At 42.0% G+C, this 27920-nt stretch overlaps 1 protein-coding gene across 8 annotated transcripts; it reads left to right on the top strand.

Moving 5' to 3' along the window:
• The first annotated feature begins 1458 nt into the window (after window positions 1-1458).
• Window positions 1459-27920, top strand: LOC133380934 (inactive serine/threonine-protein kinase TEX14-like). Of its 8 annotated transcripts, none has more exons than XM_061619171.1 (21): window positions 1460-1695; window positions 6293-6435; window positions 7541-7655; window positions 10618-10783; window positions 11712-11854; window positions 12729-12789; window positions 12865-12995; window positions 14466-14582; window positions 14680-14803; window positions 14883-15055; window positions 15145-15293; window positions 17146-17336; window positions 19407-19521; window positions 19894-19988; window positions 20446-20592; window positions 21131-21160; window positions 21617-21824; window positions 23554-23633; window positions 23719-23792; window positions 25077-25134; window positions 26662-27920. In XM_061619171.1, the coding sequence occupies exons 1-21, from the start codon at window positions 1646-1648 to the stop codon at window positions 26764-26766; spliced, it is 2475 nt and encodes an 824-aa protein (XP_061475155.1). In that variant the 5' UTR covers window positions 1460-1645; the 3' UTR covers window positions 26767-27920. The 8 variants fall into 8 exon arrangements, with proteins under 8 accessions (XP_061475158.1, XP_061475155.1, XP_061475156.1 ...); XM_061619170.1 differs by having other exon boundaries at window positions 1461-1695; window positions 15148-15293; window positions 25077-25144; window positions 26662-27919; XM_061619169.1 differs by having other exon boundaries at window positions 1461-1695; window positions 25077-25144; window positions 26662-27919.

Genomic DNA, 27920 nt, shown 5'->3' with positions numbered 1-27920 from the left:
AATTTTTAGAATAGTCATCATCAGCCCTTACCTTCTGCAATTGCCCAAACCTCATTTTGCTCCCCCCCCCAGTTGTCTAGTTGTATTGTTTTTAGTGGTCTTGAGAGTTAAAAACATTCAGCAGTTTTATTTTGTCAATAATTATCACCTATATACATTAATGTAGTGCAAGGTATTACTTAGAGGATAATAGTCCAGATCCCAACCAGAAGCTGGGGACAAAATTCAAGAATCCCAACCCTCAGATTGATCCTATTCTAATCCATTCCTCCACATTTCTTTTCCATTGCTGGTAGCTCTTTCAAGCAAAGCCAGAGATTAATAGAAACCCTCTGTATTGATTTGAGAGTGTAGTACTGACCACAAACCTGATCAACTTTTCACACTTGGATATCAGAGCAATGGACAGGATTAATCTATTTAGTGGCATTGCATTGGTATATGGCCTGCAGCTCACACATATATGTTGTAATTACTACTTGAATCCACTTGATGTCTCTCTTCTAGTGTGTTGACTGGTGCATCTACACACAAAAATGCACTGCCTTCAAGTTGATCCTGACTTATGGCGACCCTATGAATAGGGATTTCATGGTAAGGGATATTCAGAGGGGGTTTCCCATTGCCTCCTTCTGAGGCTATTTAATTTAATTTATTTATTTAATTTAATTTATATACCGCCCTAAGCCCGAAGGCTCTCTGGGCGATGTACATAAAATAAAAACAAGTACAATATATAAATACAATAAGTACAATGAATCAAAAACCAAAAACAGACAAACAATACAAGAACCAAACAACGTCAAAATACAAAATAATGCTAAAATACTGTAATACACTTTAAAATGCCTGGGAGTATAAAAAGGTTTTCACCTGGCGCCGAAAAGATAGCAGCGCCGGCGCCAGGTGCACCTCATCAGGCAGACCATTCCATAGTTCGGGAGCCACAACTGAAAAGGCCCTATTTCTAGTCACCACCCTCCGAGCTTCTCGATGAGATGGAACTCGGAGGAGGCTAGTCCTCTCCAGCTGGCTAGGGCCTGCTCAGCTTGCCACAGCTGCACAAGTCAGCCCCTTTCCTGTCTGCAACTGCCAGCCAGGGGGCAACTGGGCTTCTTGGGACTATGCAGCTTGCCCATGGCTGCACAAGTGGCAGGGCACGTAACCCCTGAGCCACTCCCTGTGAGGGTGATCCTTAGCTGGCCCTTGACACCCAGGAGACACGAGTGGGGATTTGAACTCACACTCTGGACTCCTAGCCAGGCTCTCCTCCCCACTGTGCTATGCCAGGAAAAAATATTGCACTGAATGAAGACAGAGTATAAGGTTGTTTGTCAACCAGATACAATGGGTTTCAGTATGTGATATAAATGCAGGGAATCAGTATGCAAACCTATCTTTTCATTTCCTGTTTCCCCCACATCTCCCTCCTGTCTGAAAGCCCCTTAAGGAGGTGTAACAGGGGGAGGGGGCGTTATAATGGGAGAAGTCTTTCATCACAAAGGTGTTCTACAAAGCAGTGTTCTGTTATCAAGCATTCTCTGTAATCCAGAGACTGCCGCGTTTCCCTGCAGCACTGGAGACCCAGTACAATAGCTCTCCTCAGAGGCACGCAGCGTTTCTACACGAATCTCATTTCCACCCTATGACAATGAACTCAAAGTATCTGCCCGGAAATTCTTATCTTCAACAAAGGTTTGGACTTCCTACCTATTTCTCCGGTTCGGGGCTTAGCCGGTCACAATCCCCACCCCACTTGAATCCCACCAGGAATAAGTCAAGTGAAAGTAGATTGTGTTTCAGGTGGTATTTGGTAAACTTTAGCTAGCTGCAACCTACAACGGATGCGTGTGTGGGTCACATTTTTCACTGCTTTCCTACATTGTTATTTTAACACGCCTAAACATTCGGAAGCGGCCGCTTTCCATACAGCCAAACGTTCCCAACCCCTCAGCGTTTAGTCACCACCTGAAGCAACGCTGCCTTATGAGGCGTACGTGTAATAGACGTGGCTTCGTCCTGCGTCCGTGATATTTCTCTATATAAGCTTGCGCTGGCTAATCAGTTTCTCTGTAAATTCCTGTTTTCTCCACCTCCCTGTGCTCTATCCTTCTCGCGCCGCGGCCGTTGAAAAGCGCCTTCCCCCTCATTACGCGTCCTTGCTAGCCAATCACAGAGTAGAGAGATGAAAGCCGCTTTAGAAAGGGCTGAAGGCCGTTGCCGAGGCAGCTGTGGAGTATCTTTCAGTTTACTGAGCATAATTCCTAATACAGTATATCCTTGGCTCTCAGCGACTCCTCCCCCCCCCACTTTAATATGACAAGCCTCTGAGGTGAGAAAGGATTTTTAAAAAATCTAAAGTGAGAGCGAAATCAGTTCAAATTTCACTTTATTATTTTCCACCCCGTTTTTCCCCCTTGTTGTTTGTGAATTAGAATAATGGAAACAAGGACTGAATTCACACGTTCATTCAGAATTACCCTTTTATGACTTGGGATTCATTGCAATCGCGTTAGCATCAATTTTGCTGTGTTTCTCTAAAAAGGAACCAACTGACTGGGAAGGTACTCACAATTACGCTGTAGCCTATTATAACTGTATACCCTGTATGGAGCTTAATGTTAACCAGGGCTTCATTCCCGAGTTTCGGAAATCAAGAATCAATGAAACAAATGATCTCTGAATATCTGTGGAGTGCATTTCCCATATCCATAAGTATTTGCAGTTGGAATTTCCAGGTAGGCTTGAATTGCATTAGAAATCTAATACTGAATACATAAAACTCATTCCAAATGCTGTAAAGGGGACACAGGAGAAAGTATTTGTTGATACAACCACTGTTGATGCAATTAGCTACCTTTTTAAAAATCCTGAAAGAAGTGGTCACACCCAGGATGCAACTGAACATGGCACCATTTAGCTTGGCTTAGAAAGAAAGGGTGCTTCCAGACTGTTGGCATACTGTGGGTGGGATTCAATGCATAAAGGCATTTTGAAAAATCAGGATGTACAATTAAAGTTGATTAGGAGCTCTTTCACCACAAACCTGCTTACTCCGAAAATACAGATTTCCTGCGATAAGGTAAGTGATGGGAAAATACACTGGAAAGTGTGGAATAACAAATGCTTGATGCAATCTCCCTGCAATCAAATCAGCATGAATGCTCAGTGAATAGCTGACTTCCTCCTGCCGGGAGGAAGGGCGAGATATAAATCAAATAATAAATAAATAAATAAACATCAACCCTCCCTGCAAACACTGCAAACAAATCAGGATGACTGTTCAGTAAACTGGTTGTCTGGAAGCAACCAAAGGCTAATGTGTCAGATACATATGGCAATCTGTGCTTTTGCCAAATGATTGTAAACTGGCTTGGGTTCCTCAGCAGAAAAGCGATATATAAATACAATAAACAAAATTCTGGCAAATTGATTTGTCATGAGAAAACCTTACAGCACCCCTTCCAACTGTGCTTGCCAGCTGCTGTCTTTCCTGCAGGGGTTCTGGCCTGTCTCCTTTTGGTGGCAATTCTGGCAGTAAGGTCCATTGAAACTAATGAGGCTTACTTTTGGATAGATATATGTATAGGGTTGTATTATTTGTCCTTTGTCTTATATCGTGAGAAGTAGTTTTGCCTTTTTACACCCAACTGGTGCAAAGAATCAAAATCTTGCCTGTGGTTCTTGCTTTACTGAGATCTCCAATACTCCTTCCCCTCCCCTTCAGCTTTCACAAGTGGCAAAGTCTGGTTCAGTTTCAGCTCCACCATGTTGAAAACTGCAGCATATAAGGATATCAGGTATCCCTTATTTTGAAAGAATGCCCTTTGTTCCAAAAAAATCACAAAAATTATGGATTGGATGCCCCTTATTCAGAATTCAGTTATCTTTGCACACTACAACACAGATTCTGCAGCTCCAAATAGTTCTTCTTTGGGGTGTTTTGATCCAGCAACCCTAACTCATACTATCTGACTTGTACATTGGAATCCAGCTTCAGCTTTGAACAAACAGTATAGCCTTGCTAACTGTTATGATGGTACCATCAGAGCCTGACAAGACACTAGGAAAGGAGGCTTTTAAATATCTGTGGCATCAAAATGCTTGCAGTTGCAATCCTAAGCACTTATCCACACTTGCTCGGTTGAAATTAATGAGACATATTTTTGAGAAAATATGTTCAGGATTAGGCCACACCTCCAACTATTGGCCAGAACTGAAAATCCTGCTAAAGTCACACACAAGAAAATGTTTTGTTGTTTGGGCTTCAGTGTTTAATAAATCGGTTAAATTAATTGATTACTCACCTTTTATGAATTAGGCTGCAATTCAATACACACTTACTTGGGCGTAAGTCCCATTGAACCCAATGGAGCTTACTTCTGAGTTGATATGCATTCGATTGCAGCTTTAAAAAGGTACCCACAATCAGTGGAGCATGAATTAAATTTTGATAAATAGGAAAAATGAACAAACTACTCTGTTTGAAATTTTGGCTATAGTTTTTGTTATGTGCCTTCAAGTCAATTACAACTTATGGCAACCTTATGAATCAGTAGCCTCCAATAGCATCTGTCATGAACCACCCTGTTCAGATCTTGTAAGTTCAGGTCTGTGGCTTCCTTTATGGAATCAATCCATCTCTTGTTTGGCCTTCTTCTTTTTCTACTGTTTTTCCTAGCATTATTGTCTTTTCTAGTGAATCATGTCTTCTCATTATGTATCCGAAGTATGATAACCTCAGTTTCATCATTTTAGCTTCTAGTGATAGTTCTGGTTTAATTTGTTCTAACACTCATTTGTTGTATTTTTGTAGTCCATGGTATCCCCAAAACTCTCCTCCAACACCACATTCCAAATGAGTTGATTTTTCTCTTATCCACTTTTTTCACTGTCCAACTTTCACATCCATACATAGAGATTGGAAATACCATGGTCTGAATGATCCTGACTTTAGTGTTCAGTGATACATCTTTGCATCTGAGGACCTTTTCTAGTTCTGTCATAGTTGTCCTCCCCAGTCTTAGCCTTCTTCTGATTTCTTGACTATTGTCTCCATTTTGGTTAATGACTGTGCCAAGGTATTGATAATCCTTGACAAGTTCAATGTCCTCGTTGTCAACTTTAAAGTTACATAAATCTTTTATTGTCCTTACTTTTTGACGTTCAGCTGTAGTCCTGCTTTTGTGCTTTCCTCTTTATCTTTCACCAGCATTCGTTTCAAATCATTACTGGTTTCTGCTAAGAGTATGGCATCATCTGCATATCTTAAATTATTTATATTTCTCCCTCCAATTTTCACACCTCCTTCATCCTGATCCAATCCCACTTTCTGTATAATATGTATATATGGTAAGAGCCTTTGTTGTAGAATCTTGAGCGTTACTTTACTTGCATGGGATATTAAGGCAATAGTTCAATAATTACTGCATTCCCTGGGATCCCCTTTCTTTGGAATTGGGATATATATTGAACGCTTCTAGTCTGTGGGCCATTGTTTAGTTTTCCATATTTCTTGACAAATTTTTGTCAAAATGTGGACAGATTCAGTCTCAGTAGCTTGTAGCAACTCTATTGGTTGCCATCTCTTCCTGGTGATTTGTTTCTTCCGCGTATTTTAAGAGCAGCTTTCACCTTGCATTCTAAAATTTCTTGTTCTTCATCATACTGTTCCTCCATGAATGAATCTGTCATCATTGCATCTCTTTTATAGAGTTCTTCAGTGTACTGCTTCCATGTTCCTTTTATTTCATCTCAGTCAAGTCAGCGTGTTCCCCAGTTGATTATTCAGCATCCCTACTCGTGGTTTAAATTTCCCTTTAATCTCCCTAATCTTTTGGAATAGGGCTCTTGTTCTACCCTTTTTGTTGTCCTCTTCTATTTCTATACCATAACCATTGTAACAGTTCTCTTTGTCCCTACATACTGGATCCTGCGCTGTATTGTTGCCTTTAGGGTTCTAACCATGTTTCTGTCTGCTTTTGCTTTTCTTCTCTCTTTAACTGTTTTAACCGTGAGAGCTAAATATTGCTGGATTGTTCTATTATTTCTAAAGAGTCATAGTGACTTGTTATTGTTTCAAAAGCAAAGTAGTCTGCTTCAGAACTATTTTTTTATTTGCAAATATAATTGCTTAATCATTAAAAGGTTATACAATTAATCACCTAAGATTTCTTTAATCAACAGATAGCCCTAGTAGTTATCCCAAGTATGGTTGAGAATTTCATTTTTTCCCCAGTATGGTTTTCCATCTTCACTACTCTACTTTTTTTAAACTATTAACTCTCTCTAGTGTGATGCCAAAGGCCCCAGTACTCCCACCAAGCTGTCCTGTAAGCCTAGGCTACTTTACTGAACCTGAATCTCTGGAGGGGCAGCTACTCAAGCATGCTACTGAGGGCAAGAGCAAAAAAGCCAAGATACTACTGAAGAGAGGTACGTGATACATCCAATCTGTTTTAAACTCAGTATAGATCATTTCTGTCTTGCAAGTTGCCTTCCAGCACAGTTGCCCTTCCTAACAGATTATGAGAACTGCATGGGGCTGAATGTGCAACTTGTGTTACAAAATGAGGGGAACCCAGGTGCAAAGTTTAGATTTGCTTTATTATATATATGCTACTTGGGCATGGGACAAGATATTTGATCTTGGTGTTGGAGGAGAGCTTTGCGCATACCATGGACTGCGAAAAAGACAAATGATTGTGTTTTAGAACGAATTAAATCAGAACTGTCGCTAGAAGCTAAAATAATGAAACTGAGGTTATCATACTTTGGACACATAATGAGAAGACCTGATTCACTAGAAAAGACAATAATGCTGGGCAAAACAGCAGGGAGTAGAAAAAGAGGAAGGCCAAACAAGAGATGGATTGATTCCATAAAGGAAGCCATAGACCTGAACTTACAAGATCTGAACAGGGTGGTTCATGACCTCTGGGAGGTCACTGATTCATAGGTTCACCATAAGTCGTAATCGACTTGAGGGCACATAACAACAAGGCTGCATACAGATATGTCCATATACAGCACAAAAATGTAGTTTTTCTCGATACGGATTATTGAATCATTCATGTCTGTCCTCAACATGCTGCTTTCAATCTAGATTGATTGTAGATCCTGCCGCCCAGATGGGTGGATTACTTGATATGTATATGAAAACTCTCCCTTTGATTAAATTGTGTGTTTGAAAATCATCCCTTTGCAATCTTAATATATGTACACCCTTGGTGTCATTAAAGAGGTGTGGATACACCCCACGTTGGTGCGGCCGCCTACATCTGTTTTCAAAAGGACACACTGTGGGATAATGCAGAAGAATGAGTTTTTATTTTCAGTACAAACCAGTTTGTCAAGAAGTACCCTTCAGGGGCAAAAAATATGCTATAGGTCTAGATTGCATGTGGAGTAGGTGGGAGGAAAAGAACTTTTGGTTTTAGAATAAAATGTCAAATGTATGCTGCCATACTCTTTATCTCTCATGCCTTCAACAAAGACTCTTGCCGTTATTCATGGATGATGTACGTGTTTCCTTCTTCAGGTGTGGATGTGGACTGCCACAATGCATCTGGACAGACGGGTTTGTATCTTGCTGCCCTACTAGGACATGGCCCTCTAGTCCGGCTATTTCTGCACTTTGGCGCCAACCCCAACCAGTGAGTGATACAGAATTGCTAGAGATAGGGTTTTGAAAATTTTGCTGAGATAACCTGCTTCTAGTTAAGTCCAGTCCCTTCTAAAATATAAGGCTTTCTATACTACTTCAGCACACCTGTCCTGTCAGACTTGTGCAGGAACAATGGCAATGGCTTCCTTCATAGTGCTACCATTCACACTTTCCTCAGTTCTGCTGTGATAGTGTGATGAGTGTTCATATGTCATGGGGAGAAGGATACAGTCTGTTGTTGTAGGCAGGCTACTTTTGTTGTAGTGGGAGCTTATTTGACCTCTTAAACAAAAAACGGCAACAGGAGATTACTGGGGGAGGGGCTATCACATAGATGGAAGAAAGCAAAGATTTGGGGCTTATCCACATGAGAGCGTTACTTCGTACTAAAGACGCTGTTTTTACCTCCATTTTCTGTTTGCACCATCCACAGGAACAGCTGCAAACACAGTGTTTTCTGTTCACATTGAGGGAAGGATCAATCACATAGTTCCCTAATCACCATTAGGGATGGGGGAGAATATCTGACAAATTCAAACCTGGTACCAGATCCCGATTGAATTCACTAGTTTGCTATCCCTTCGGGAGCCGCACAAATCTGTTGCGGCGGGCTGTGGCTATAATCAGCATGGATTTTGCAGCCACAACTGCAATAGGCAAGTTTTTTTTCAAAATCTCCCATTTTACGTACCTTTTTTCTTAATTTTTCATTCACGGCAGCTATACAAAAATTATGCAATGTTTTTCCCCTCTGCCAAAACACTTTGTGGAACACTGTGATCATTCACGTAAGTGACCTAAAAATTATGGAATGTTTTTCTTCGAGGCCAAAAAACTACGTGGAATAGTCATTTACATAAGTACCTACGAAAACAATTCCATAATTTTTGCAACCCTAGGGGGACAAAACTCTGTGGATTGAATCACCCAAAAACGCGCACAGCAGATCAAATTGGCAAGCACCAGAGAAAGCAAAAAGGACGGACTGGTAAAGAAACAATGGACTATAGAAATGCATGCAGATTGGCACCATGCAGCGAACCCTATCCCTAATGACCATGCCCTCTAACATTTCCACTCCCTCTGGTTACCTGGCAACTGAGCATGCTCAGTTTGTTCTACTATTTAGTTTCATTTACAAAAAGAAAACAACCTAGAAGTGCAATTACTTGTATTTTCATTGGTACAATACTACTGAAATACAAATCTTTGTTTGAGCAGTGTTATGCTTTTGTGCACAATTGGCGGGGGGAGAAAATAAAGGCACTGTTTGCAGCAACATAAAAATGCTAGCAGAACAGGGGAGACCAGCCAGAAGTTGCTTCTCAGCCTGCAGGAAATAAAATGAACGAAGGAAGGAGAAGGGACTGGGCGTGGAGAAGGGAACGATTGACACATCCCACCTACAAGCATCAGAGCAAAGTGTGTGCAAACACTAGAGATACAAAGTACAGACTTTTTTCTTTCCCTTTTCATATTATCAGGGCTCATCTACGCAGTGGTTTAGTGTGTTTTAATTCGCATGGTTCACATGACGTTACTGGCAAACAAGCTATCACACAGTTTTCCCCTTGTAAATCCATACCAACCCCTGATAATATGAAAAGGGAAGGGGAAAAAGTCTTCACTCTGTATCTCTAGTGCTTGCAGAGGTTTTGCTCCAATGCTTTTACAGGGGGAAAACTGAGTGATAGGTTCTTTTTGCCAGTAACATCATGTGAACCATGCAAATTAAAAGGGGATGTGAGTAGCATAAAACACACACTAAACCACCATGTAGATGAGCCCTCGATCTCTGCTGCCCCAGAGGGTAGGGCTAGATCTCATGGGTTTAATTACAGGAGAATAGAATTTAGTTGAACATTAGGAGAAACGTTTTGAGGGGTTTGACAATTGAACCAATTACCTAGAGGGGTGATGAGCTCTCCCTCACTGAAGAACATACAAAAAGGCAGGACAGCCATCTTTGGAGGATATTGTAACCCTGGGTTTCCTGCATTAAACAGTGGGTGGGCTGGAGAGCCTACAGAGCTGCCTCCAACAGTATGAGTCTATGTTTCAAAGAAAAAAACCCAACACACAGAGAAGTCAATGTGCGGGCATTATTGTGGGAGAGAGTTTAGATTGCTTGATTTTTTCTTTAAAGAACTACCATTTAGCAGAGGGGTACATGTAGCTCATGCAACAGAGCAGAGAATCTCTCATCCTGAAAAGTTTGGCAAAAAAATGGAAAGCAAGTGAAACCTAAACTTAGGGGGCCAGAAATGGCACAGGCTTGAGAAGAAGGATGTCTGTTGTCAGTGAATGGAAGCACTATAACACAGGTGTACATGACAGATGCACAATCACGCTACAGGAGCTCAGTCACATCATTCACATTAGGAAGAGTATTTCTCCTGCAACTTCCAGTTGTGGTTTGAGTTGATTCTCAGAAATAATCGCATGACCTGGAGGGAAGAGTGTGTATTTCTCCTCGTGGCAACTACAGAATTTCAAGTACACCAGCATCTATATAAGCCATAAGCTAGCAGCTTTAGATGGGTAAACATCAGTTCACAAGTGATGCCCCTTAGGGGGATAAGGCCTTAGATCATTTTATTGTCAACCTCTGAATCAGTTTCTTTTCCAGCCCAAAAGGGCTTGTCTGTCCAAGTGTAAATGATGTTATACAATTAATACAGAGAACAACTGAATGCCCCTCCCCTAATTGGACACTGACCCAAAAAGGGACTTTGGTTGGGAAGAAGATACTCCAACATGGGAAACCACCAAACCCAAATTGCTCTCATGCCAGTCCTTGTTGGATGAGCAGGGACCTATGCACACTAACTATCTCAACTAAAACAACACTGCTGATTCCAAAAAAAATAGGGCTGGCAGAACCTTACTTGTTCCTCTATAGTTTGCATACTAACACCTCTTCTTTCTCCATCTCCTCTCACCCCCTGAAGCCGTTGTTATGATGGTAGCACTCCAGTCCATGCAGGCGTTTTCTCTGGCCACCGAAGACTTCTTGGCAACATCCTACAAGCTGGGGGTGATCTAAGATTCCATGATCAAAAGGGCCGGACCCCTAAAGACTGGGCCCAGCTTCCTGGGAGTGAGCAGGATGCTGAGGTACCACTTTCATCAGGTTGACATGGATTATTTGTACAGCAGTCTTGTGAATAAGGCCATAAAAGTTACTTGCCTGCAGAAATTTTACTAGTGGGCTGGCAAAGGAGAGATGGTGGGGGCCGTCCCTCCTCTAGGAGCCCTCTTGATGAATATACAGGGTGGAGGTGAAGAACCAAGAATTTGCTGGCTTTTCCTTCAACAGCCCACCCATTTGCTTAGGTGCAGGGGCCTTGCTATGTACGTTACAAAATGCTCTCCCCAGTGAGGTCTGCCAGGTGCCATCACTGACATCTTTTTGGTGCTAGGTAAAAACTTACTTTTTCTCCTAGGCATTTGATTAGTTAGGATGATTTTGCTATCCAGTGATGGTGCGCGTTTGCTGCTGAAATGTTTGCTGCTATTTTGTTGGATTTGTTTTACAGGTTATTGTGTAACTTTTATTGTAATGCATTGTTCTTATTTATTCATTCTGGGTTTTTTGTCATGCTTTATGCTTTTAAAAAATTGTTAAGTTGCTCGGAGACTCCTTGTGTCAACTATCACATGACTAATATATTAATTTAATATTTATTGTTTATTTATTCATGTATTACATTTATATCCTGCCATTCCTCCCAGAAGGTGGCAATAATAACTTGGGGCACAGCTCATGGTAACATTTGCATAAAATTTGAATTTGCTAATTCATGTGTATAGATGCCTCTGGGCAAATTGGTCAGGTTTAAAAAAAAAGGTGAGGGAAGGGCTGGGGATCTGGGGCTTGGTGCAAAGGTCCCTGAGCCTGAGATCCCTGGGCTACTCCCTAACCACGTTTCTGTCTCTGTGCAATTCCTTGTTGTCAATGACTACCATGCAAGTGCTTAAGTCAAGGCTATTTTAGAGTCATGTTGTACTGTTTAGTCCTTCTCTTTTCTTCCATTATCTCCAGGTCATGGATTTCATACAGCAGTGCTGTGGCCAGATGGTTATGCTAGTGCAGCATGGGAACCAGTCACTCTATGCAAAAACTGTAGCATCATCTCCATGCAGCATGCGTTCCTCTTTCTCATCACTCCTATCTGCCTCCTTCTGGTAAGAATCCATGTGCTCTATGTCTTCTTGAAGGCTGCAGGAGCCATATTCTCTTCTCTGCCCAGACAGAAGACTCTTGTTGTTGCTATTACTGTTTTGTCATGAGCAGGCTAACGTGCAGGTTGGGAAATTACAATAATAGTCCCCAGTGAACTTAGAAGGTTGGATGCAGACTTGCACTCAGTAGAGTTTTCCTCACACTGGAGGAAGGGAGCAGGGAGGCGATTTTCACTAATTCCTCCTGCTTCCAGTGCCCCCTGAAACGCTGCTCTGACAGGATGGGAAGCCTTCCTGAACAGCATGGGCTAGTACTGGGGCTTCCAGTTCCACTTGATTCCAGTTTGTTCCACGAACAGGAGTCCTTCTGTTTGTGACAAGCAAGCCTGGATCCACCCATGGTTTTAATTTATGTCTGCATGCACCAATAGGATCAGACTGTCAAGATGGTACACAGTGGAAACTGTGATCCCACAAGTCACCTGCTTGTGGATACTTCTATAAAACCTGAACTTAAAAAAACGTTTCGTGTCTCAAAACAAATTTTTACAGCCAGGGACTCTAGTAATAACCAACATTATTTTCTAATCATATTTCAGAACAGTGCATAGTATAGTCAAATTGCCATATGCCCCTTTATTCATGCTAAAGTACTGTGTTGTGTGATGCTCTGTTTTGCTCTTTGGCTGCAGTCATTAGACCACCGGTAGAAGTCATTGGGATTGCAAATGTGTAGTCTTTATTATTTAAGTCACCTAGGATCCCATTGCCTAGTCCTCTTGCTGATATCAAAAGAAAAACTGTCCTAGCCTCTTCTCTTAATAGAAAGTACAGGAAAATGTGTCTCATGAGGTTCTTTCCATCTCTCCTGTTGTAGGTATCTAGACAGCTCCAAAACACTGGGAAACAGTAGGGAGCCAGCTATCGGATATGGACAAGTAAGAGAGCTTCTTTGAAGGGTGTAGTTCACTGTGTTAGATGTCATAGTTGCTAATTCATCCCTTCTCTTTCAGCTCTGCCCAACCAGATACCTGCAGCCAGGGGTGGCTGCCTTCACATTTATTGCAGACAACGATGAGTTAATCAGAGGCCATGGAGAACCAGACTGGAGTTACCAGAATGGACCATACACGCTCATGCGAAAGTAAGACGATAAGAATGGCCTGAATAGATCAGCCCTGCCTGGTCTGTCCCTTTCCACATCCCATCTCTGATTTTAAAAGATGATGATGATGATAGGATCTTAGCTCAGAAGAAACTATAAGAGTTGTAGGGATACAGCTCATCACAGTGAAAATCTCATCATCCTGCACCCTGAGATTAGTACAGCATCTTAATCTTGTAGCAGAGACCTAATAGGTTATTGGTTAGGGATAGGGAATATATTTTTGTTTTGGTTTTGATTACACAGTGACATAATCTTCCATCGTACATTTTCCTTTCACCTGCTACATATATTTCTCCTTTCTGATGTCATGCACTCCGTTCTCCATTCTCAAACATGCAGACACCCAATTTATTCATTTATTCATTCACCCAAACATTTCCTATCAGTACCTTTCCATTTTTTTTTTGTAAATCTGTTTTTTCCAAGGAGTTCAGGGCACTGTATGTAGTTTCCACTCCTGCCACTTCACAGCAACACTGTGAGGTATGTTCCCACAAAGTGACTGGCTAACCCAAAGTACCCAGTAATCTTTATGGCTGAGTGAGGATTTGAACCCAGGTCTCCTCCATCTTAGTTTGACACATAATTTGTGGCAATATCAGATTTTTATCTGAGGTTTTTTAAAAAAATGTTTATGCTGGTCTTTATCATGCCTTAACGCTCCAGTGTGTGGAGGTAAAATACGGCCTGGCTGTAGTTTCACCATCCCCCACCTACATACATCATACCTACCACTTGTAGGCATTTTTCCTTGCATCCATACATTTTTTCCTACACATGTTCCTTCCATCCATTGCTATTATCCCCAGTCATTTTCTCATGAATTTTTCCTCTCATTCATTCTTCCATCCACACGGCTTGTTGTTGAATCTATCATTAGCCCAGACAAATTCTTAGATCCCTTTCATAAATCCAACATACACACATGCCCATGCCTTTTACTGAACTGTAAAGAAAATTGATACAAAGATCTGCATCATATTGGTTTGTTGTTAGGGAAAGGGCTTGTGGTGAAGACCAGTGCCAAACGATCAAATCAGAATTTGGTAGCTGTTCTTTGTAGAATCAAAACTACAGAGCAGCTAAGTTAGATTTGTACATATACACACATAAGTAATCATATCAGTTGTTGGACTGGTTGGTTTTTAAAATGTAGTTTGCAAGCTTTCCAATTACACAGAATTTTAAGGATGTCAGGGATGAGCAGGATGCACAAACATACACACGCACACACATAAATCCATTGTGCATAGGGATATTTACAGCAACCATGGAATGTGTAGATTAAAAAAGATGGTGGTTTGAATATATATGAGTGTTAGTGGAGGTGATGAGCTGCACATTAAATGAACCAATGTAGGGCACAGTTATGATTACAACTCCTCATTTTACAGCTTTTTAAAAAAGAATGGCTGGGATCTGACCCCCAGTTCTCCTTGCTTTCAGCTTACTATGGAATGGGCAGTTTGTCACGGTGCGAAGCTTAAAGCCCGAAGCACATCCCAACTGCAGTAAAATGCGTGGCACCATGGACTTGCTCCTAGCTGAACAAGAATACTGCAGGTAATTCCAGCTGGCAGGCTTTAGGAATCAATTTGATCATGGAGGGATATGGCCTGCTCACAGCATATATTCAGCATGGCCTCCATGTTTCCTGTAGCCAGCTCCACCATCCCCATCTGCTGCTTCTCTTGGCTGTGAGTCCATCTCTGGATCTGCAAAATCTCCAGCTTGTCTTTGAGAGAGTGGAGATGTGTTCCCTCTACTATGCCTTGCACTGTGAGGTAAGTGAGGCACTCAGGGAAGTGACACTCCTTTCCTCACTTTCCAAGCTCACCCCCATTCCCTCTTTCCTCGCTGCAGAATTCTAGCTCTCCAGCACCCTCAGCAACTCTGCGCCTGCTACTGCAAGTCTCTGAAGCTCTCTTGTTTCTGCACTCTCGTGGTTATATTCACCAGGCTGTGACCTCCCATGCGGTTCAGCTGGTGAGACCTGGACTCGCCAAGCTCAGCAACCTTGAGTACCTGCAGAAGAGGTTGGTTGAATGCTTGAAGCAAGTACAGCCTTTTGGAGACTCTTGATAGGTTTCCTCAGGAAGTTTGACTGATTTGATTTCTGTTTCAGCAGGACAGAGAAAATCAGGTTAACCCGGCCTATTCCACCACCTCCACCTCTCTACAACTGGCTGCCCTTGGAAGTAATTAAAGAGCGCCCAGCATCTGTGAATTCTGACCTGTACAGCTTCTGTACGGTGATCCAGGAGATCTTTACAGGTTGGTTTCTGGCTAGAGTAAGACAGGGCAGACAAGACTGACATGCTGCAAGGCCCAAGAACCCATCAGTTGTCCATAAGTTTCCAGGACAATTCTGTTGCCGAAAACAGATGCCTTGGCCTTTGAATGTATTAGCAGAAGAGAAGCAAGCAATCACTTTAAAAATGGTTTCATCTTTGGAATTAACATTGTTAGGCTTCAGCATCCAGTTCTGAGGCCTACATTATTTAACATATATTTTTTAAGGGTGCAAAGGTAAGTTGCATGGATGACTTGATGGCAAGAAGAAGCTTACAAAGAGTAGCCTCTTCTAGAGGATTTAAATGGTGATTTGATAATAAACTATGATTTGGTGAGAGGGAGAGCAGTAGATTTATTTATTTATTTGTTTGTTTCATTTTTAGACCGCCCATAGCTAGTAGCTCTCTGGGCGGTGTACAAAACAGATTAAAAATACAATATTATAATAAAATCAATCACATATGTCAACAACAATATTAAAATAAAACGTAGACATAAACATTAACATTAAAAACATTAAAAAGCCTGGGAGTACAGCCAGGTCTTAACCTGGCGCCTAAAAGAAAGCACCGTAGGCGCCAGGCGTATCTCTTCAGGTAAGCTGTTCCACAATTCGGGGGCCACTACAGAAAAGGCCCTAGATCTGGTAACAATCCTCCGGGCATCCTGGTGAGATGGTACCCGGAGGAGGGCCTTAGATACTGAACGAAGTGAACAGGTAGGTTCATAGCGGGAGAGGCGTTCACAAGGTACTGCGGTCCCACACCGTGTAAGGCTTTATAGGTCAAAACCAGCACCTTGAATCTGGACATCCAATGGAGTTGATTGGGCTGAAAGTTCTTCATACAAGAGAGCAGGTGTGGTGTAGTAGAGTATCAGACTGAGAGCTGGGAAACCACATTCAAATCCCTGCTTGACCATGAACCTCACTGGGTGAACTTGGGCCAGTCACTGCCTCTCAGCCTAACCTACCTCACAGGGTTGTTGTGAGGATAAAATTGGGAAGGGGGAAAACCATGTTTGTATGCCACCCTGATCTTAGGGGAAAGGAGGGATATAAATGTAATAATAACAATATAAACAAATAAATATTTTTTTAATTCAAGGCCACAAGATGTGTTGATGGTTGTGAGCTTAGGCAGCTTTAAAATTGGATTGGACAAATTTGAGGACAAACATATCAGTGGGCTTTAGCCATGATAGTTAAGTGGATCATCTTGGGTCTGAGTTGATGTCCCTCTGAATACCAGGGCATGGGGAGGGGGCTGTTGCCCTCCTGGCCTGTAAGTGGACTTCCCAGAAGCATCTAGCTGACCATGTTGGGAAACTGGCTGCAAAACTGGCTACACCCTTGTTCTGATCCAGTATGGCTCTTACTTATGTTCTTACTTCCTTCTTCCCATGAAGGAACCTCCCTTCAGCCCTGAGGCAACTGTTCATGTTACTGATTTGTCATTCCTTATGTGGGCCGAGGGAATAAGCTGTATTCACTTCCCTCAGCCAACACAGCTTGGTCACCCCAGTCAGGAGGATTAGTGTATGCACAGTATGCTGACCCTTGTGGCTGGGAACGTTCCCTAGCGGGGCAGAGAAGTGTGCTACCCAGAGCAGGGGCTAGTTTGGAGGAGAAGTTAGAAGTCATTTCAAACACCTTCCCAATATTTTTCTGTAAGGATAGTCATTACTCTTGGATTCCTTTTTAAATGATAGCCAAGCTATAGGTTTTATAACTAGAGAAAGTACATTGCCTTGTACTAAAAAAGAAAGTCTTAGCGGATCCGCCTAATTTTCTGATTTTGATCCTACATGTCAAACAGCTGGTATTTTTCAGGTGAAGTTCCTTGGAATGGATTGGATGGCCTCACTGTGAAGGAGAAAATGGAGGCAGGGCAGTCTCTCTTGGCTGATGCCCGTGTCCCCCAGCCTTTTTATGAGGTCATCAAAGGTGGCATAGCCTTGAAGGAGCGTGACCGGAAGGGCACTTTCCCTGACTTACGCTATGTTTTGCGGGCAGCCCAGCAGGTGAGGAGTTCAGCTGAATGGAACTTTGTCAGTCTTTCGTTGTTACCTTAGGTCACAATTTTACATTTGTTATTTTACCGGGGGGGGGGGGGAGGATGCCAGCACATAATGGAACTTTAGGTTTGCGCATTTGAAGTGGATTCAAGCATTCTGTCACCCTAGTGCAACAAATCCACTTTTTAAATAAAATACCAGATTTTTTGTTATTTGGAAAGTGGAGAAATGCATTGGAAAGTGCGGGATAGACAAATTGCTAACGGGAAGATGTATAAAGATCTCATAAGCAAATCATGATCAATGCTTGTTGTCATATAACGGTCCCATAAACAAATGAGAATGAATGCTCAATACAGACCGGACTAAAGGTAGAAATGCACTCACTGTTCTGCCGGTTCCATTGCATCTCCACCTCTCTTTTCTGAAAATGGGGCACATGATGGTAGTCAAACCCTGCCCCTTTTTACTGTAAAACCAGGTGGAAGCAGCTTGAGTGCATTGTACCCACTGGCCTGTGTGTGGTGTTGTTTAACGCCAGATCGGTACACAATAAGACCATACTCATCCATGATATGAGTGTAAGGTAAGGTGTCAGCAGTACACTGATGATACCCAGCTCTATTTTTTTATAACATCTGAATCGGAAGAGGCTGTGCAAACCCTTAACCACTGCCTGGACTCGGTAGTGGGCTGGATGAGGGCCAATAAACTGAGTCTGAATCCTAGCAAGATGGAGGCGCTGTGGGTTGGTGGTTCCTGAGTTCAGATAACTGGTCAGTTGCCTGCTTTGGATGGGGTCGTACTCCCTCTGAAAGAGCAGGTCTGTAGCCTGGGGGTGCTCCTGGATCCATCTTTGTCGCTAGAGGCCCAGGTGACCGGAGTGCCTTTTACCAGCTTCAGCTGGTGAGACAGCTGCGGCCATTTCTGGACCGGGATAGCCTGACCACTGTTGTCCACGCACTGGTAACCTCCAGGCTAGAATACTGTAATGCACACTCTGTGGTACTGCCCTTGAGGTTGATCCGGAAGCTGCAGCTGGTGCAAAATGCAGCAGCGCAACTGCTCATTGAGGAGGGTATCGCCAACATGTCACCCCGCTGCTGAAAGAATTGCACTGGCTGCCCATTTGCTACTGGGCCAAGTTTAAGGTTCTAATTTTGGTGTACAAATTCCTATACAGCTCGGGACCAGGATACCTGAAAGACCACCTTATCCCTTATATACCCAGTTGATCACTGCGCTCTGCAGGTGAGGGCCTCCTGCAGATACCAACTTATCAGGAGGTCCATTCTGCACAACATAGGAAATGGACCTTTAGTGTGGCGGCACCTACCCTTAAATATTAGACAGGTGCCATCTCTGTTATCTTTTCAGCGCCTATTGAAGACCTTCCTCTTTCAACAAGCTTTTTAAGTTGAGACCTTATCCCAGTCTGCTTCTGTGTTGGAATTGCTTTTTAATATGCTTTTAAACCTTTTTTTTTTAAAAAAACTATGTTTTTAACCTTTTACAAAAATTCTTCAAAGCTTTTTAAAGAAATGTTTTTGAAGTTGTTTTGTTTTAATGTATTTTAATCTCTGTTTTTATGATGCTTTAAGGTGTTTTTCGTGCCTTTGTTTGCTGCCCTGGGCTCCTGCTGGGAGGAAGGGCAAGATATACATAAAATAATAAATAAATAAGTTTTTAAAATTCAGCTTCAAAATGATTTTGCAACTGATTGGTAGATCAACCCATTCCCCCTCCAGGTGTGGCTAATCAAAAAGCTTTGATCTCGTGACTAGTGTTTACAGCCATAGTCTAACTACCACGTAAGCTTTCTGCCAGCAAATCAGAATGAATGAACAGGTCGTCTGGAAGAGCCCTTAGATGAGCCTGGCCTCATTATTATCTCCGTCTACCATGCAGAAAAACCAGCATAAGCTGAGTTCAAGTCACACTTGGCGTGCTGAAAACTTTTCATCATATGTAGTGCCTCAAGCTTTTCTCTAGGAATAAGCAAGCTGCTGCCACAGCCCTTCTTAACTTATAATTATCACAATCAAAAACATACAGTGTATTATTTTCCCTTCCTAGGATGCCGCAGGGGGCACCCCTCTGGTTTCATCATCAGCATCATCTCCCAAGAAGCTCTGTATGTGGGCAGGACAGACTGAGTCAGATGAATCATCCCTCCCAATAATTCCTGAAGGTCAGTTTGATACCCAATGGTAATAGCAGACCAAGATATGCAACAAGCCATTACTTAAAGGATTCCCAATTCAGGTTCAGGAAAAAAGACCAAATCTTGAAAACAAGTGGACAGAATGCTGCTTTTGGAAATTCAAATTCAAATACCCTCTCGGCTATGAATCTGATGCTTTGTTGGGCAAGGCATTCTCTCTCATAGGTTTATATGAGACAGCAGTTGCAAATTTTGTACACTAAGAAGTGTGTCGGTAATCATTATTAATGACAATAACTGAAGAGAGAGGAAAAGGGAAGAAATGGAGATGTGGGAAGGAGCTAAAAGCAGTAATCAAGCTGACATGCTTCTGTCTTTGTCTGTATCCTTGTTCTGTAGAGCCACCATACTTTGAGGTAGAGTCCAGCCACAGGAGTGCAGAACAAAGCACACCCAATGCCCAGCCTGAAACTAAAACAGAGAGACAGGCACAGGTAACAGATGACCAAGGAAAGATGCTGCTACATTATTTGGTGCAGATTCTAGAAGCTTCAAGAACTCTTTCTTCTGCATTGGAGGAACATATACTGGCATGGGTTACTCCTACCATGTGCTCTATAGGCAGGGCTGTCACAGGATATTTAGGAGGGTATCTGACTTCCAACTCCCAGGATTTCCAGTCAGTTTGTGTCAGGAGACAAGACCTCTCTCCCCCTCCCCCATTTCCCTGTATCTTTAAAGCTGAAGGTTTTTTCATATCTGTTTTTCTCAACTGCATTGTGTCCAATTACTGAAGAGGAGAGTCTCCTCACACTAACAGGGACTATGGTCAAAGTTCATTTGCATAGCCTTGCCTATAAAACAAGTGGGAGGAGTAATTGACATCAGTTTATACTCCATCCTCTGGAGAGCACCGACTGTCACACTAAGTTCAATATTCTTGTCTTATAGAAAAAAGATCATCAACAGGCAAGCATCTCCTGCAAAGCTTCTCTGGAACAGCACCAGATATCAAACTCTGACAGTACATACGAACCAGCAAGCAGTGGTGACGAGTCAGCTGAGTCAGATGACAGGAGTCTAGTTTCTGCAGATGTGGTATGGTTCTGTCATGATGTCTTACTTAAACCCCACAGTCATGATCTGCAGACCCCTGAATCCAAATCGCAGGAAATATAGACTGCGAAATCAAACACATCCTCATGTTCCCACCCACGAGACCCAGCCTCAGCCAGTGTTCCTTTTGCTATCCCCTTATTAGGATTCTCTCTTAATAGCCATCTGTGATTATTAGACACGAGACATGCTAGTCTTCTCTAGTGTTGCAGTCTTCACCTGCCCAATTATGCATTATTCTGGTTTCCTATCACTGAGATGCCTTACCTTTCCCCCTCTATTCCTCTATTTCACCCCATCCCTTTAAAGATGCATATATAGAGGCCTGTGCTTTCACAACATTCTTGTATGATCTACCTGTTATATATAATATTTAGTGCTGTCACTTGATTAAAAAAGGTTTATTCAAGTAATCAAAAGTTTTCATTTATTGTTTTCATAAAATTGCATGATTAAAACAGTAGTTTTGAAAAAACATACTTCCTTTGTGTTTAAACACTGCATGTATATGTTTCAACAGGCTCTAAATAGGAGTGACATTCCCTCCCAGGTGAGAGAGAAGAGAGAATGCCTGTTCTAAAATGGTACCTGCCATCTGCAGTATTATAGATAATTTAATTTTATTAAAAAATGTGTTACCTGATTGTGAATGCCTTTTTTAGTCAATTTAATTGATTGAAGGCCGCAGCCCTAATGAGACTGATATAACAGCAAAGTTCTCTGAGAAACCTCTCAGGTTCAGATAGTCTCTCTTCCCTGTGTAAACCCTCTTTCTTGGCCTCAGTTCCCCCATGTAAATTGTGCTGATCCATTGTTCCTGTTGCAAATATATTATTTTACTTTCCTAGCTCCAATTTGTGCCATCATTAGTGCATGCACACAGAGTATTTCATTCTTGGCTTGCATCCCCTACTTATCTTTCCCAAACCTGATGCCCTTAGTCCCAACATACCCTTCTCCCTACTGCTCCAAACCTGCTGTCCTCACAGTTCTGTATCTTTTTCAGGGAGACACTGTTACCAACCAGGAGGCAACATTTGTGAGCAGTCTGCAGGATTCAGCCTGCCTCTTGGCGAAGGCCCAAGCCTCATTAGAAACTCTTGAGCAACGTTTTGCCTCTGGCATTCATATGTTAGAATCCTTTGTTAGCCAGCAAGGGGCGCCAGGTCGAAGCTGCCACAGTGATGGAGCCTTGCTTAAGCGGGTTGTGCTGGGTGAGTTAGAGATTTAAATGTAAGAAGAAACTATGCAGAGCTTGGAAAAGTTACTTTTTTTGAACTACAACTCCCATCAGCCCCAGCCAGCATGGCCACTGGATTGGGCTGATGGGAGTTGTAGTTCAAAAAAGTAACTTTTCCAGGCTCTGAAACTATGTGCCTAACACAGTAACTGATTCTGAGGGGTGACCGTGTTAGTGTGTTGCAGTAAAAACAACGTCTTCTGGCACTAAAGACAAATTTATTATTGTACCGTATAACCCATAACATATTTTAATTAGCTTACCAGTGCCTGTGGTGATGACCCTTACATTAGTGTTACAAGCACTGATTAGATGCTACCTGTGATATTGCTATTGCATACACCTCATGTCACTACCCAAACTACCTGTGTTGTTTTGAATCCCTGCCAATTTCCAATGCCTGTTCCCAGGTCTTTCCTCAAACCTCCCTGCGCCCCCCAAGACTTAGTATTTATTCTGTCCAGTACTCTTCCTTCTTCCAAAAATATTAAAAATTAACTGACCAGCTATCTCACCCTGAAGCAAAGCTATCCCCCAGAAGCAAGGCTATCATTAACCCCTTCCATTCTGTGAGGAAAGGATGGGATCTTACTGGATTTGGGTAGCACTAAAAGCATGCTAACAGACAATAGTAGCTCCACAGGAAAGGGAGCTTCATTTGACACTCTCTGTGGAATGAGGTATAACATATTACACAATCCCAAATCAATGGAATTTAAGATGTGCTACAAAAATCTATATTTTGTTATTAGACAATCCAATTTTAAGAAAACGTGGTTAGATTTACTGTGAAAGTTACAATCTAACTAGAAATTCTTTGAAGAGGTAATATATATTAGTGGGTAAAAATATCTACACACCAGTAGAGGGAGAACAGAAAGTAATATAGAGTCAGATCCATGGTCCACATAGGGCAGTCTACCCTGACTGACAGCCGTTCTGTATGATCTTAGGCAAAGGCCTTTCCCAGCTATGCTTCTTGAGATCTCTTATCAAGGGATTCTGAGGTTTATCCTGAAAGCTTCTTTATCCATACACAGTACACACTGTACCACTAAACTGCAGCCTATTCATCAGGAAGCCTCTAGCCACTGGAATTGTCTACCAAATCCCTTTTTTGGGTGTTGAGCTTTAAAAAAATGTTTTTGAATATTTTCAAGAGTTTCCTTCCTCCATCTTTGATTGAGAGCTGGTACCAGTAATGTGTTAGTGGACAGTCTAAATAAAGAATGTCTTGAAGCAGGCAAGGAATTGATCAAGATGACCTTTTGTGCCCCTTCTAACCCTATAATTCTGTGACTTGGCACCTGGTTGGCCACTGTGAGAACAGGATGCTGGACTAGATGGGCCACTGGCCTGATCCAGCAGGCTCTTCTTATGTTCTTATGTTCTTATGACTTGGATGATTAAGGTTTAGATTCCAGCTATGCCATCGACTTATGAAACAAGTCACTGATTATCAGCCTCAGTTATGCATTATAAAATGGGAATAGTAATTTGTTGTACTACTTTGTAGAGCTGTAAATTGTAAGTTTTTTTTAAAAAAAGCTGTAATAGGAACAATTTTGAAGCTATTGCTAGATTCCATATTAGGCAGTCAAATTCTTTGTCATTCATAGCCTACATCATGTCATGCAAACTTCTAGGCTCTCTGCTTTTACACCCTTAAGATTACACTAATGTGTATGTGTCTCCACCTACAGAAAAATGCAAGGATTACACCCAAAATCGCTCCCTGCAGACCCTCATTGATTTATCAGCCAAGGCTAGGAAAAAACACCAGGTAATAAATTTCTAAGGAGAAACCCACCAGCTCCCTAGGTCATTCCCTTGTGTGATACTAACCATTAACATTTTTCGGTCCACAGAGAAATCCTGTCTCAGCAGAGATTTGCCATAGATGGGAAAGCACCATGGAAGGGCCTCCTTGTTGCTTGCAAACGTATGTGGCAAATTTCATGATGACATTTTCATGCAGGGCTAAACAACTGGATTTCTGTATATATTTTCTGCTGGAGACCTTGGAGTATAAACCCAACTCCCCTGAAACCATCTCAGGCTGATAAAACAATGCAACTTCTTTTAAAAGCATTTATATAGCTTCCCTAAAATCTGTTCAGTTAGTATGTTCTTACTATATTTCAATCCTGTGCATTCTCAGTCAGAAATAAATCCCACTGATTTCAATGGTACTATTGGGACTGGTTAGATGGAATGCAAGGAAAGCAACAGTAGGTGGACCCAAAGCCAATGACTGGCAGAGCCAACTAATTCTAGATTTGTCCTTGTTGTCCTCCCTGAGCATTGCAAGGACAATACTGGAGCTGAGGTTGCATATACACCATACATTTAAAGCACATCATTTTCCCCATGGAATCCTGACAACTGTAGTTTATCCCTCACAGGGCTACAATTCCCAGCACCCTTAAACTACAATCCCTGGAATTCCTGGGGGATGGAATAATGTACTTTAAATGTGTGGTATGGTAAGGAAGAGGCAGCTAACAGGCAGTGACATCCCCTGGACTGGTTGTAAGTAAGAAAACAGGCAGGTGAAGGCTGGCTGAGGGCAGACTGATGTTGGTGAGACAGTGCCCTATTTGCCCTAATAGACAAGCCTCCGCTACTTCCATCATTCTTGATCACTAGCCATGTTGCTGGGGGTGATGGGAATTGGAGTCCAACAACATCTGGAGGGCTACAGGTTCTCCATCTCTGGTTTAAATCAAATAAAGCAACAAATATATGTTTTTGACAGACCCCAGTCTGTATGAGTTGGGAGGGGGGGAGCAAGGAAAAAGAGCTAGCATCCCTCTCATAAGGAATAGAATAGCAGAATCCTATTCTTATTCACAAGCAAGGCTAACCTGGAATGATTTATAGGAAACAGTGTATATCACATGACCTGTTCTGTTTAATAGAGACAGGAAGTTGCACTACCTTCATGCTAGCAATAAAATCTAGGATTGTTTCCCCTGCTCCACCACTGTTGTCTGGAAAGACTCTTCAGCATTTACAAAAAAAAATCAGAGTACTACATGACCCACCAGTCCTAGCACTACTGCCACCTCTTGTTAGAGTTTGATTCATTGGTAGTTAGTCTTTGAAGGCATTTTTAAACTAATTGTTTGCCTACTTGAAGTTCAATGTACCTTTTATTTCTCTAATTAACATCTAAAAAAATCACATAAAACCACATTTAAAATGTGTTTTAATGCCTCCACAGGTTTGATCTTCTTCAGGAAATTATCCAAGAGCTGCAAGGAACAGGCGACTCCCCCACTGTGAGTCAAAGTAGGTAGAGGGATATGGGGCTTTTTTCTATACGTGTGTGGTTGAAGGATGAAGCACATACATATTCATTGGTCTAAATTTGTAGCGGGATGGAGAAAGGACTTCTTTACACGTGTGTAAAAATGTGCATTTAAAACATTATTATATTTTTGTGTGTGTCATGGCTTCCTTCCATCTTTGCTGTATTTAAACACATGTACATATCAGTGGGTCCAGGACCACATCAGTGGTCCTTGCTACCCTGCATCATGCTCCAAACAGGCTGTCTGACTATTTTTTTCCCAAGCACCGCTTTTATATTTATACTATTAGAAGTTCATCTTCATTCAGGCCTTGTTTGTTAAAAGCACAATAAATTGTAACAATTGTTAAAAGATTGTAAATGAATGCTCAGACGATGAAAGGTCAGGGAGAACAGCTGCTCAGCACTGTGCAAAGCTAACTTCTGCCCACAGCCTGCAGAATGGGATTCCCCTGAACTCAGGCTTGGAAAGGAATTAGAGGTGTCTGACCAGAAGATGGCAGATGACTACTCTTTTTGTGTATGTTTTCTACACACATTCTAAGTAGGGATATATAACTCTGGCTTTGTGGGCTTTATGGGGGAAGGCTTCAACAGCAAAGTTAGAGTGGCTGGCTTAGAAAAGTGAGAAAGGTCGTGGAGTCAAATTAGGAGAGAACAGGGAAGTAGACTCCAACAAACAGCAGGAAACAAACAAGGAGCAATTTCCTCTATTTGACAGTCTGTATGAAATGTGCACATTAATGCACATTTTGCATAACATTTGGCATGCCAGGCAGCAGAAGCAGAAAGCTATTCACCACACTGGAGCTCTGCCCCTGACCTCTGGAAGTCTACTTGGCTCCCTACTACTCCAGCTTCTGAAATTTCATTGATATTGTCTGCATGCTATCAAAGCTATCTTAACACTCATTTTGCTGGAGATCAGATCCACGAAGGATAGAAACTTTTTTATTATTAAAAACAAAATGACAGCTGAGATTCTTGGGACACTGAGATTCTTAGCATGTTACATCTATGCCCAGTTTCAAATTCCACCATTGTGTAAAATCCCCAGCTGTATTTAGTATAAAGATGAATCTGGCAGTACCATCTGCAACCAAATAAAAATACTCAAGAGAGGAACCGTTGCTCAATGGTAGAGCACGTGTTTTGCATGCAGGAGGTCTCAGATTCAATCTTGACATCTCCAGTTAAAGCAGGGATGGGGAACCTGTGGCCCTGCAGATGTTGCTGGACTGCAGTTCCCATCATCTCTAACTATTGACCATGCTGGCTGGGCTGAGGGAGGTGGAGTCCAACAACATCTGGGTGGCCACAAGTTCCCAAGTCCTGAATTAAAAGATCAGGTAGCAGGAGATGTGGAGAGCTGCTCCCAGAGTAGATAATACTAAGTTAGATGTCCGGCAGTTTCATATATTGTTAAGTGTGGAATTTTATTGACAGTAGCACCAAAGCATCGTGTCTCATAAAGCCCCATCCTTTACTTCCCTAGGGCAACAAGCAAGAAATGGAAAAGGAAAAGCTCCTGTCTCACTCTCAAGGCAAAAGACAGCAGCTCCAGCCCTCACCACAGGGCAAGGGATGGTTGCTAGTTTGAAGGATCAGTGATCAGTCATCATCACACCAGTTCTATTGGAGACTGGTTTGAAATCAACCGGAGCTCCCATTATGAAATAAAAGCAATCTGTCTCCACATTAACTTATCAAACAGTATGCACCTTGAGAGTCTAGTATGCCTGATTAACAACCTCTGATGTTATAACCTCAGAAAAATTAAGTAGTCCAAAGGATTTCTGTACTCCAGTGCAAGGTCTGTTTGTAATTTTTGTCACAATAGGCCAATATGATTTGTGGAGGACTCAGGGAAGTGTAGCAACGGGTCAAGTTTGTGGGAAAGGCTGACCATCAAAGGTCTTTCTAACAATTTTTCACAGGCACACATTCTTTAACTCACTTTCTGTTGTGCTTTGTGCAAGTAGAAATGTACAAAGCTAGGCATTCTGAGACAGCAATGTTCACATACAGAATCTTTTAGTTCCCTGTTTTCAACACAAATAGTGTGAAAGCAATTTAGGTGCACCTTTTAAAAAATGTAAATAGCCGCTGTGGGGAGGAGAAAAGTGTAGCAGGTAGGAAGGGGATTTAACCCTTTCTTCATACACTGTGATCCTGATGAAAATTCCCCAACCCCTGAGCTGCTATTAACCCCAAGACAAAATACCCCATTGATGCTCATTTCATTGGGATTGCATCTTGAGAGGGAAAGTGTTAAACCTCACTGTCCATTGTGGTTCCAGGGTTCTTTTAGGGGCGGGGGGGAAGCCCACACTATTTGCATTTGTTAAAATCATTAACATTAATTTCTTTCACACAATTAGTCACTTTTAGTTTATCCCTCTGTGTAATACTTTAATTTTATTTTTAAAACCTCCATAAGCTGCTCTGGAAAGTCTTAACAAGCACAAGGATATGATAGCTTGCTTATCCCTCTTCTAATTTCTCCCACCTCGGTCCTAACCAAGCTGGCACAGACTTAGCTTTTGTAGTCTAACAGCATCATTTCCCCCTCAGGCCAATCTCTGAGTTATCAGTGTGGCCAGATACCTGGCCTGTATCACTATCACAATAAAAATGAGGATTCTGTTTTCAGTCTGGCTTTATGTCACTTCTCTGTAAAATGAAGGGAGAACAGCTTTGGGGTTTGTTTTTTTATTGAAAAGGGCACTTTGTACTAACAAATGGGTCTCAAGA

The sequence above is a fragment of the Rhineura floridana genome, chromosome 3 (genome assembly GCF_030035675.1).
Source record: "Rhineura floridana isolate rRhiFlo1 chromosome 3, rRhiFlo1.hap2, whole genome shotgun sequence".
In the NCBI taxonomy this organism is placed as follows: domain Eukaryota; kingdom Metazoa; phylum Chordata; class Lepidosauria; order Squamata; family Rhineuridae; genus Rhineura; species Rhineura floridana.
This window is presented reverse-complemented; position numbering and strand designations above follow the sequence as displayed.

Coding starts and splice junctions, on each gene's coding strand:
- LOC133380934 (XM_061619169.1), top strand. CDS start 1,646: ATGACAATGAACTCAAAGTATCTGCCCGGAAATTCTTATCTTCAACAA. Junction 10,784..11,711: donor GGAGTGAGCAGGATGCTGAG/GTACCACTTTCA, acceptor CATTATCTCCAG/GTCATGGATTTCATACAGCA. Junction 17,337..19,406: donor TTTTGCGGGCAGCCCAGCAG/GTGAGGAGTTCA, acceptor TTCCCTTCCTAG/GATGCCGCAGGGGGCACCCC.